At 40.5% G+C, this 12,839-nt stretch overlaps 1 protein-coding gene across 2 annotated transcripts in view; it reads right to left on the reverse strand.

Moving 5' to 3' along the window:
• The window catches only part of LOC139479847 (dynein axonemal intermediate chain 3-like), a 30,506-nt gene that overhangs the window by 13,828 nt on the left and 3,839 nt on the right, over positions 1 to 12,839 (reverse strand). For both annotated transcript variants that reach the window (XM_071262744.1, XM_071262743.1), the window contains exons 5-13: positions 11,874 to 12,058; positions 10,344 to 10,448; positions 7,684 to 7,845; positions 6,637 to 6,953; positions 6,204 to 6,312; positions 5,550 to 5,628; positions 4,636 to 4,760; positions 825 to 998; positions 493 to 615 (exon numbers count right to left, since the gene is read on the reverse strand). In XM_071262744.1, the coding sequence (XP_071118845.1) occupies positions 493 to 615; positions 825 to 998; positions 4,636 to 4,760; positions 5,550 to 5,628; positions 6,204 to 6,312; positions 6,637 to 6,953; positions 7,684 to 7,845; positions 10,344 to 10,448; positions 11,874 to 12,058 (1,379 nt within the window). The remainder of the gene's footprint in view (positions 1 to 492; positions 616 to 824; positions 999 to 4,635; positions 4,761 to 5,549; positions 5,629 to 6,203; positions 6,313 to 6,636; positions 6,954 to 7,683; positions 7,846 to 10,343; positions 10,449 to 11,873; positions 12,059 to 12,839) is intronic.

Here is a 12,839-nt window from a genome sequence, read left to right on the forward strand (position 1 = left end):
AACAAAACCATATATTTGATATAATCAGAATGGCAACCTCACAATGACACCCTGCCATCAGCCTCACACTGACACCCTGCTATCAGCCTCACGTTGACACCCTGCTATCAGCCTCACGCTGACACCCTGCTATCAGCCTCACACTGACACCCTGCTATCAGCCTCACACTGACACCCTGCCATCAGCCTCACACTGACACCCTGCTATCAGCCTCACGCTGACAACCTGCTATCAGCCTCACACTGACACCCTGCTATCAGCCTCACACTGACACCCTGCTATCAGCCTCACACTGACACCCTGCTATCAGTCTCACGTTGACACCCTGCTATCAGCCTCACGCTGACACCCTTCTATCAGCCTCACGCTGACACCCTGCTATCAGCCTCACACTGACACCCTGCTATCAGCCTCACACTGACACCCTGCTATCAACCTCACACTGACACCCTGCTATCAGCCTCACGTTGACACCCTTCTATCAGCCTCACCTCCATGTGGTCAGGCACCCACTGTATGTCTGTGATGGCCGCCTTGTGGCTGTGCTCTATACTGGACACTGCACAGTACCTCACTATGGGGGTCTTCAGGGCATTGGGGTCCTCAAATCCTGGCTGAAATACAGATAGCAACTTAAATATCGCAAAAACATACTCATAATAGAACAAAAAATATAAAACCAGAGCAGGTAAGAATGATGTCATGCTGCTTTGGCAATATTCCAGCAATTGTCATGTTGTGGACGTTGAGATTTTAACCATATAGGAAGTCGAACCCAGTGCAAAAAACATATCCTTTTTTGTCTCAAGAGCATTCTACTCACCAACACATTCTTCTCTTTCTTCCTGTGACCTCCTCGAGGAGCTTTCAGACGATCAGCATGTGCTGAGATATCCCATAATACCACCTGACCATTACAGCAGCCGCCAACGATGATGTTGGGATCGACTGGATTGAACTGGAAACTGTAGATGTCATCCGGGGCCTCTAGCAGAAGCTGCAGAGGTCAAGCATACAAAACATGTTAGTATAGTCAGAATATTTTAGTGTAATTATTGCTTCCGCAAACTACAAATTACATTGATTTTGGCAGAAATTCTGTAACAGTTGATTTTATTTGCTTTGAATTTTTATAAAGAGAATATACATTTCAAGTTTCGGTGTAGGATATTTTGAGATGTGGGAGTTTCATAGTGGGATTGGGAAATGTCATAAGAATTTGGTTTGCGAATTTGACTTTTTCAAGTTGTAATAAGACAAAAATTCTAACACGTTTTTTCATAAACAGTGCAAAACAATGACCAAATGATGTTTATGTTATGAATGTGAGCAACTTGGTTTTTAGGCTCTGCTGCAAACTGCTTGACTATGATGTCAATAACTCCTAGAGAGGGGCTTGAAGGATGTGCTATTTTCTGACAGTATCGCCTCATCGATGACCCAGGGTTATACAGAGAGGGGTTAGTGGGGATGATTAACAACTTGTCATATCAAATTAAGCAGGAGAGAGGCTTTGAATTGAAATGGCAAGGATGAAACTCTCAAAATTACTCTACATAGAATAAATAGAGTAACTTTTATTGCTGGAATATCATGACTAAATGAGGCCAAGAAATTTATCGGATAATATGAGATACAAAAAAAGTTTATTATTATATGCTACCTATAAGAAGTTAAAGAGCACCTGATTGTTAAGGATTACTTTAGTAAATCTGTTATTGCAGATTAACTATAGTAATATGAAAGAATCGGGTCATGAAATATTGACCATAGTAATATGAAAGAATTGGGTCTTGACATATTGACCATAGTAATATGAAAGAATTAGGTCTTGACATATTGACCATAGTAATATGAAAGAATTAGGTCTTGACATATTGACCATAGTAATATGAAAGAATTAGGTCTTGACATATTGACCATAGTAATATGAAAAAAACAGGGTTCCTTAACTTATTTGGAGTAGTATATGTCCACATTCCAACATCAATATACAAATATTATTCAAGAACATTCACATACTTGTGTAGAAAGATATATGTAAGTTAGACTTTTGTCTCATGGGTGGAATATTTGGTCAAGGTTGGTTCACAAAAACAATGTTATGCATGAAGAACATGGCTGATGATGACAGATGTGAACATGCATGTCAGATAATGCTGTGCATGAAAGTAGTGCATTGTGTGTACTGGGTATATGATACAACAGGCATGCAGCTACTCATACTATACTAAATCATGTTATTCTATGTCTAGGACTACGCACCTCTATATCACCAGGGCTCGCATTTCAGCAAACCTACACTTAGCCCTGGATCCATTCAAATGGTTCTCGCGATCTCAAATTACTCGCCCTTGATTTTCATGAACATTTTGCTGACCAATGAAACATTGAGATAAGGAAAAAGGAAATGGGTAACTTGTATTGCCATGTTGTGCCTATAACGCCAACCCAACATTGAGGTTGGTTTGTAACTCTTATTCTTATTGGTACGTTTGATTGAGTAGTGTAGTAAATCAAAGTTGCTTATGAGTGAGTAACACCGCTTTTAACATTATTCCAGTTATATCACGGCGTGTCAGCTTAATGTTGGAGGAAAGCCCGAAGTGATGCAGGTCTCAGACATTTATCACTTCGGTGAAACCCCTGATCAAGGGTATGGTGCTGACAAACCTTGAAACATAATCGGGGAAACCGGAATTCGAACCCACAATCATAAGTTTCTGGCGTGTCCAAGGGACATGACTCTGCACAGCAAACTGCGGCTTAGACGACTTGGCCACCCGTGCCCCCCCATTATTCGCTAATGAAAATCAAGGGCGGGTAATTTGAGATCACGAGACCCCAGGGAAAGGATCTAGGGGTTAGTGTATGATTACAGAAACGTGAGCCTGGAGAAATAGAGGATAGGTCTACATGTACAGAAAGACAGCAACATTGAGTAGAATGCACAGTAAACTAATATGCTAAAAAATTCATTCCTCTAGGTACATGAAGTATAAAACACAACATTACTACTCTAAATTACAATGGAGTTCATAAAACATATGTTATTAGAAAATGAATGCTCATGCCATTCTCTATATCATTCACTCTATGTCATTGCAGGACTCGTCTGAGCTGGACACCATTTACCTGGGCTGGATCTGACCTTTGATCAATGGTTGCAATCTACAAGTCATGTATATTTCATGATACACATTTCACACTTAAGCTGCCACAATCATGCTCTGTAAAACATTTATCAGTAAAGGAATACGTTATTAATTGGCTTAAGGATTGTGCACCGTCCAAAATTGAAAAAAGTGCCACAGAACTGTAGCTCACCTGGATATATACCAACTACCATGTCTACTGACCATGGTGTTTACACAAAACATTCCTTAAACCAAGCAATAGAGTATGTCACACAAAAAGCAAGGGAAGGATTGTGTTAGGATCAGTTAACAGGAATAGCAGGAAAATACATGTAGTACAATTTACCATAAAAAGGTTAGTTGCAAGTTGGAAGATAGAAGTGATGAAATGTTAGGATAAGGTGGAATACAACAATAGGGGAATATCTGTTACTGAATTGACCTTCTCTGTTCTCCACCCCTTATAAGCATCAGGGTTTCAAATATAGTGAAAAATGAACACCCTTTCTCTCCAATTGATCATAAAGCCAATACAGTTGTTCCTAAAGCTGAGGTCCAATGCTAAAGTAATCGGTGACTTAAGGAACATTTCTTGAAAGTGACATGAAGAAGCTCAGTATATTGTTCAGTAGGGCTAAAAAAAATAATAGTCTTGGTTCTCAGGCACTGCCCACATCATCATAAAGTTCATTGCATGTTTCGTTTTGTTTCCATTTTCATTTTTTTTGTGCACTGTGTTTAAGTATTAGGATTTTTATATATTTTTGAAAATGAAAATAAAAACAAAACGTCCTGCCGACTTTATAATGATGCGGGTGGTGCCTGAGAACCAAGACTATTATTTTTATTAGCCTAATTGCTACAATAAATAGTTTGTGACATAAGCCCTGTCATGACTGGTATCTTCAGTACACCCTTTGCCTTGTGGGATACTGAAGCCTGGAGACAGAGCACATACAGAGTCAGAGACAGATGCTCACATAATGAGGGGTGCACAACCTGTCAAACCTATGATGAAGATGAGCCGCAGCTGAATCCATCAACACCTTACATGTTTATTTTAATTTTAGAAAAATGAAACATTTTTTACATTTGTATACTTTTCCTGCATTACTCATCAATGCATCTACTGCTTACCTTACGACAAAGAAAAACAGAGCTTAGTGATGGTCCAAGGTGAAGAAAAAGGGTTGTTTCCATCTTCAGTCTACTTTTACTAGGACCCACTGCTGCTGTCCAAGTCCAACATAGATATCTTGCTGGAGAAAGCTCAAGGAGAAAGGCTATTCGGCTTGGGCAGCTAAGGCCATTGCTTTGGCACATCAGCCTTCTACTTGGGGGTTATGCGATGACAAGGGTCGATCATTTGAAGCCTTTTGTAAGGCAAAGAATCAAGCTATATGCATGGGAGAGCTACAGTGAGCAGGCTGACAGGTTTGCTGCCCCAGGGTAATCTACAGACTATACACTGTTTCCTCGTTAGTGTTCTTGTATTACCTGCGGGTGAATGGGGTCTGTGAAACTCCAGATGAGAATCAGTGATGGGGTCATGATGACCTTAGCTGCGTTGTCAATACGCTCATCAAACGTCAACCTCTCTGCCACAGCAACTGCGACAACACCTGAAACACAACACCATGAACACAAGGTGTTCATATAGATATCCCTGTGAGCATGTTGATTCTACCAGCTATTGACAAAAGTCAGGTTGGGGTAGACCAACCCGTGGTCAACAGCATGAGCATCAATCATTTCTATGACAACACCCAATAAGCCAGCTGCTGACAAAAGTCAACAAATTTATCAACACCAAGTTGGGGGTACACCAAGCAGTGGTCAATTGCATGAGTATCAATCATTGCTATGACAACGCCCAATTAGCAAGCCGTTGATATCCATGCAATCAATTGTAGGTTAAACATGCCTCTAGTGAGTGAATGTTGTTTAATGCCACAGTCAGCATTGCTCTAGCTATATCACAACAAGCCGTAAATTATTGGTGACCCAGCATCTTATATCATGAGGAATGATCCACATTGTCAGGATACAAAAATACAAGTCATATGACCACCAAACTATAATTATAGTCGTAATTGACCTATTCTGCCTAGAGCCTATCGAACCCCTGACATTCCTCTCTCCCACTAGACCACGGAGGCGGTCGCCCATGACAACAGTAGAACAAGAGAGGCATCATATTACTCATGAACGTTTACATACGAAATTCGGTGTGCTTGCGATAGTGACTTCCTGTTTCCATCAACAATCTTTACAAGTTCCCAGGATTTCAACTAACAACATTATTTGTCATCTGTTTGCCACAAATGCAAGTCTCTCCGATTTTGTAATCTAGGCGTGCAAAGAAAAGCCCCATAATTTGATTCCTGAGCTCACACACTGCAGGACGTTACCTTTAATGCTGGGATGCCACTGTATGCTGGTGATCCTCTTCTCCTTACTGAACTGCAGGTCTGTGAAGGACTGGTACTCCTAGCAACAACACAGCAATGGGAATGAGGTGTACTGTCACAGTGTTTCAGTTGTGTTAACATCAGATTGATGTTGGAGGTGAGCTTAAAGTGACGCAGGTCGCAGACGTTCACCTTAGTGAAATCCACAAGGGTATGGTGCTGACACATCAAGGATCATAATCAAAACAAAATGCACTGATTCCTCGACAAAATGCTCCTCGAAGTACCGCTAGCCAAGATGCAGCGCTGGAGAAAACCTTGGCTCCCAAATTCAAGAATCAAATAAAGTGACAAAAAAAAGGATGTGATCTAATTCACAGTTGCATCCCTTCAGCAAATGCAGGTATCAACAAACAGGTGATAACAAATGAACATGGTCAATACAATTTAAAATTTGAGATAAAACATCACTAGACATGATAATTAACTCTTAAATTGTATTTCCTGTTCTGCTAGGCATTGTTTTTTATGCAGTGATTACGTTTACCATGTGTTTTGTCTCATGGGGTTGTGATCTTGGACCCCAATGGCAGCAGTATATAGAGAAATCACTGTACATATTTTAATAACCAATAAGGTCAAAATTGCTCCCACCTTGAGGTGATTGTCGGCTTTGTTGCCAAAACTGCCCGAGTCGCCAAGGTTCAACCAGTCGTTGAAGAATACATTCATGATTTCATTCTGTTGGAGAGCCAGTTCAAACCTGCAAAAGAGTGTTTGAAAATCAGCTTTCAACTGCTCATTCCCAAATTGTTGTTGACCACCTCATTCCCTAATCTCAAACGACAAGAATAGATTGCTGGGGACCTGGAATCACCATGGGGTTTCATTTTAAAGATACATAAATTCGAAAATGAAAAACTTTTTTGATAACAAAAAAAGATTGATCATTAGTCTTTATGTCTTTCTTGTTTAACGCCGCACTCAGCAATATTCCAGCTATATGACAGCGGTCTGTTAAAAATCAAGTCTGGACCAGACAATCCAATGATTGACATCATGAGCATCGATCCATGCTAATACACACCTTGGTGCAACTGTGCCTACAAAGTCCTTGACTGGCTTGGACGATGCTATCTTCTCCCGCTCCTGTTCAGAGTACTCGCGAGGGTAGTACTGTGTGTTGGCATTCCGGGGATACTTCCAGTCGGTCTGGGTGCCGGCGTCTGAGATCAGAGGGATTGCCTGTGTCCCCTTGTCCAGCTCCAGCATCTTCAAGTCATATGTCTTATCCTCATATGTCGTACACTCCACATACCCATCTTTGGCATCACCGACGTTGCGGTCTTCAAAAGTACATGGTGCACCAAAATCTAGCCTCTTTCTTCGGATACAAACTTTCACCTAGTCACAGAAAACATATGCATCTAATAATGTGAGCGGATGGGTGGGTGAGTGAGTCAGTCAGTGAGCATTATTATACAGCAATCAGCAACATTCAAGCTAATCACAGGCACTAGTCATGAGTAGAGACAAAATGCGGCAGAGAAACATTTTGCTCAGGAATATACCAAAACTACAACATTTAAACGCATTGTTCAAGTCTATTTGTTCTTCAATGGATGCTTTTATATACAGCAAAGGAAAACAAGTAGAAAATAATGGACTTAATCAAAACATAATTACTAAACAGAAAGGGAAATATTCATAATTTTCAAATATTGGTGATAATAGGTGCTCCCAAAATGATTGTTTCTAGAAGACAAACTAGCACATATGTCTAAGATTAGGGTGTACATGAAGAATGACACATGTGGGGTTGGGGGGAGTGTGTGTGTGTGTGTGTGTGCACGGGTGGGTGTTACTATATTGGTGGGGGGTATGATTGAATTTGAACATGATTTAGGGACTGGTCACTTAAAATAGAGAGGGGCAGAGGATCATGTTGTATGTATTTGACGGGGAGGTAGGGGCATGAAAAACTGTTAGACAAAATGGGGGGCGGCATATATATTAACGTCCTAAGACCAGTCCTATTTGAACACCTATTTGAACACCTATTTGAACACCTATTTGATATACACAGATCTGTAAATCATTAAAGATCAAACACCTGAGAATGACGTAAACATACCCTCCTCCTCGTGTCCACAACAGTCTCCTCCTGAATCTGCTTCTCACTGCCCTGGGACACCCACTCCTTGGCTTCTGGGGGGACGTATGTGTACACAACCTCCTCCTCCTCCTCCTCATCTTCCCCCTCCTCACCTCCCCCTTCCCTTCCCTTCACCGGGGGCTGTAACACACACAACACTATAGACAGGCAACATCCAACATACAATGCCATCAATACAGGCCCACATGATCAGATACTCTGTGTTACGCTGAACGGAACTAGCACTAGTCCTATAGTCCACCAACCATACATGGTTCACATTTCCATGGGACTAGTAGCTATAGTGTGGCATCCTACATACATCATGGTGAGAGTTTCTATCACTGGCACATTGGGAGATGAGTGATAGAGCAGGAAAAAGAGGTTATGGACCTTGTAATAGACAAACTGAAAACAGGATACACTGTCTATCAGGCAGTGCTGGGTACAGTTGATTGAGTATCTTGACTTGAAACACTTATCAAGAAAAATAGAAAGTTGACTATAAATGTTCTCATCCAGTTAAAATAACAGATCACTATCAATTAATACTTAATGTCAAAGTCAATACCCAGTTCATAAGGTTAACCAGAAGTTGAATACCACAGTGACTGTGAAGGCTACCAAGAATCAGTTTGTCTACAACCTGGTCGATCATAGCACAAAATTGCAGACAGCATGGCATTTACATAGCATTACAGACAGCATGGCACTTACATAGCACTGCAGACAGAGTGGGATATTCATTTTACTACAGACAGCATGGGATATAATATTATATAGTACAACAGAGAGCATGGAATATATATAGTACTGCAGATAGCTTGGGATATACATAGTACTACAGACAGCATGGGATATACATAGTACTACAGACAGCATGGGATATACATAGTACTACAGACAGCATGGGATATATATAGTACTACAGACAGCATGGGATATATATAGTACTACCGACAGAATGGGATATATAGAGTACTGCAGACAGCATGGGATATACATAGTACTACAGACAGCATGGGATATACATAGTACTACAGACAGCATGGTATATTTATAGTAATACCGACAGCATGGGATATATATATATATATAGTACTGCAGACAACATGGGGTAGATATATATATAGTACTACCAACAGAATGGGATATATAGAGTACTACCGACAGAATGGGATATATAAAGTACTACAGACAGAATGGGATATATATATAGTACTGTAGACAACATTGGATATACACATTACTACAATTGTCACGTCTATTTTTAAAATATACTACAATATTCCTTCACAAGAAATCTCAGATGATTTCAGTTGTGGCGATGTCATCTGAACACATTATGGTCACAGAACATGCATATACGGTCAAACAATTTCTGCTCTGTAGTGGTTCAAAAGGAAACAACTTTAAAGTTGCAAGGCAAGACAAACTACAGAGAATTCATACATAGAAGTGAGTCAGGCAGCTGTAGATTGAAGTACACATTACGTGAATCGACGCTATTCAACTATGTTCACAAATTGGAAGAGTGAACTGTGAAATACATCTATACAGACAAAGCAGACAAAAGTTTATGGATGACAACATTATTATTACAGCGTAAAAGCGACATAGATCCTCATACCATTGTCAAGCTAAACATTTGTCTACTTTGTCATCATCAACTTCTAAGAAATGCCTATCAAACAATTCATATACACTGTCATCACAATCACATTTCAACACACAAAAGATCAGATAAGAAACTAGTTTCTATGTAAACAATATAGAATAACAACAAAGAGATGCACATGTAGATACAAGCACACATGCAAATAATGTACAGTAGACATTTCCATCTTCCCGAGACAGGCATGTCCACTAGCCTATATCAAAGCCTAGTTTCTACCCTTGCCACATCAAGGCCACTTTTCTGGGCTCGATCCTGGTGGCACCTCGCGTAGACCACGAGATGTGCCCCTTAAAATGAAAATGTGCAATCCAATCAGATTGCTGTTCTTATCTCGTACAGCTTCACAAAGATGGCAACTACCATAGGCGACGACCTATTCGATCAGATAACGAAAACATTCGCAATTTCATCCCTGACACATAAACATTGACAATCGTTGGGGGGGGAGGGGGAAAGACATATTTGTGTCAACAAAGATAGGCTGCTGTAAATCACTTTAATACACAGGTGTACCAATCATGGATGTTGATTTTGTGAAATACTCTCTGATTGGACTGTCAACATGTGCAATAGTCCAATCTTATTTAGCACAGGAAAGTGGGCTTGATTTTGCAAGGGTGGAAACAAGACTTTGATAAAAAGACCAGTGGATGCTCTTGCCTCAGGAAGATGTGATACTTCCTACTCAGTTGCAGATCAAGTCCGGCTAGAGTGTACAGTGCGGTCCTAGCATGCAAGTTAAATGTCAGTCTTATGACTTGATATACCCATTCCATCATTTCAAACTCTCGTATCTGGAACCAATGATTGTCAAACATTGAACAAAACTCTGTACATGTAGGCATGATGATATAGATCACAGAATTACAATTAGGAACCAGAAATATTCAATATGTTAAGAAGAATGATGGCTGATTATGTTAAGGTTTAGAGACTGCTAGTATGAACTTTTAATTCTTACATGGAGTAGTTTTTCCTTGGCTTCTTCTGTCAGTGCCACATAGAAGTTCTGCTCGTATTTGAAATCGTAGTCATATACCACAAGCAGTTCTTCCCCAGGGTAGTCCTGTAAAACAAGCAGATAGTGTTACTTTGGCTTTCCACATGTCTTAGCACACAATGAGGTGAGGTGAAATGGGGTTTAACGTCGCGTCCAAGATTATTGCACTTATATAGCAACGTGCATGTACGTGTGTGTGTTTGTGTGGCTGCTTGTACTAGTCCGGACTGATGCCGATTTAAAGTGCTAGCTCACTGAGATACCATGCCACAGTTTAACATGAAAACCCCACTCAGACACAGGATACCGACTCCGAGCCGACCAGTCCTTGTTTTAGCCCCTTAATGCCGAGCGCCAGACAGGATAACAACAAGTACCATATTTTAACGTCTTTTGGTATGACGTGGTCGGAGATCGAACTCCGGACCTTCCGCTCTCCGGGCTGACGCTCTACCACACTAGCACAATAGCACACTATGAGCATAGATTAGTATAGATTCCCAATGTTTGTTGTAAGAAGCGACTAAATGGATCAGGTGGTCGGACTTGGTGACCTGGTTGATTGTGTGTCCTTGTATCCCAAATGCTTGGAACGATGCACATGATACACCTCATTGGTGTGCTTGGTCAATGTCTTGGTTATTTACATGCTGCCTATTATAGCTCAAATTTTACTGGTTTTAAACAACAAACAAATATCTTGATATATCATCTCCATGTACAAAGGCAAGCTCCTTCCCAGCATGTGGCACCTTCGTTACACTCTTGGTAACCTCACTGCCACCACTGTGAGCACGGCAATTACAAGAATCTTGAAATTTGCCCTCTAACCCAGCTTATACTTTTGTTTATGTCTTTGGGAATGCCATTATAGTGAATTTTGAAAAGGTCTATGACTGACCATATTTCCCACATGAATTTGCCTTTTTGTTTGTTTAATCATATTAGTTCGAGATTGCAGACGAACGGAAAATCAACCAACTTCCCCCTTACATTCTTACTATAATAATTACATTATAGTTGTAATAAAACAGAAATTCAAACTGACAAACAAAGAAAATAATTTAGCAGGGGTAAGAATATTTGACATCACGAAAGTCATCACTTGTTTGTAAACATAACGGCCAGTCGGTTGTGAGTTCAACTCCAAGCATGGTTGTAGCCACCTATCACAGTGGGGAGCTTTCACTGGTGGCAGTGATGGTATAGCGAGCTCCACAAACAGGATGTCGCTGTGAGGAGCGTGGTAAAAAGGCACACAATCAGTCAGATCAATGTTAAGAGTGGTCTCCCTTGGTGGTCAACTATTCGAAAGAATTATCTTCCCTTGTGGTATTGTGACCATCTGATTCTCATTCTATATGAATGTATATATCTGTTCACTTAAACAACATGCTCCTCCCAAAAATTGTCTTAGTATTTTTACCTCAATACCAAACTAGAGTATTACACCATTGAAGTAAGATGTAAGAGGACTTATAAGAAGAATACCAGGATCTGCTGTTTGAGAACACTGAAGTCACTGATGGCCGCTCTCATCTTCATGTCCTCAATGATGTCCTGTTTGGGGATGATCTTGAAGGGTTCCTCTTTCGTAACATCCTCGTCACACACACAGTGGAAGATCTCCTGTGTTTTGGATGCCATGAAGAGAGGAACGACTCCATCAGGGATGCCTTGAAGTAATAAATGGATGATTGAGTTTCACAATATTTTGTAATTGTTTCAGAGATAACACTGGCTGCATGGTTGTTATAGAGAAATGTTGAATTCATAGATCATAGGCATTTAACACTTATGATTTAAAACCATGATAACGACGAACCAAGAACCAGGGTGAAGCTTGGATTTGAACCCATGACAAGTAGATCCTGGCATGCCTAAGGGATGGAACTCTGCATATCAAATCCTGGGGTAGAATATCGGACAGACATATGTTAGCATGGGACAGACAGGGGATAGAATGGGAGAGGTATGGGGTAGAAATCTAGAATGGAACAGGAAGTGGGCAGAATGGGGGGTGTATGGGTTAAATTAGACTGTGATATGGTCGAGTGAGGTAGAATATGAGTTTGGCATAGGATACTTAAACCAATTCACTGGTCAAAAAGAAATTAGCAGAATGTGCACACCTAACAGGGCCGGATGGACATTTAGATGTAATGAGGTGCTATTTGGCAAATATCTATGATAGCAGTGACGTCATTCTTAGTTGGTGACCTCTGTTTGGATTAAGTCAACTCGTCATTCTAAAGTATGAAAGCCTGTTTCTACAAACAAGGATCACTTTCATACAATTGATCACTTCATACCAATGAGTTTGAATGGTTACTGCTGATTACAACCTAACATACCACATGACATTTGCCATGGTATTCCAAGGGTTGAATACATAACGACAAATGTGAATGTGTTTGCTTGTTTCTGAGAATCCTTTGACACAGGACACCTATAAAA

Source organism: Haliotis cracherodii, unplaced genomic scaffold (genome assembly GCF_022045235.1).
Source record: "Haliotis cracherodii isolate W230 unplaced genomic scaffold, xgHalCrac1.p SCAF_4, whole genome shotgun sequence".
Classification (NCBI taxonomy): domain Eukaryota; kingdom Metazoa; phylum Mollusca; class Gastropoda; order Lepetellida; family Haliotidae; genus Haliotis; species Haliotis cracherodii.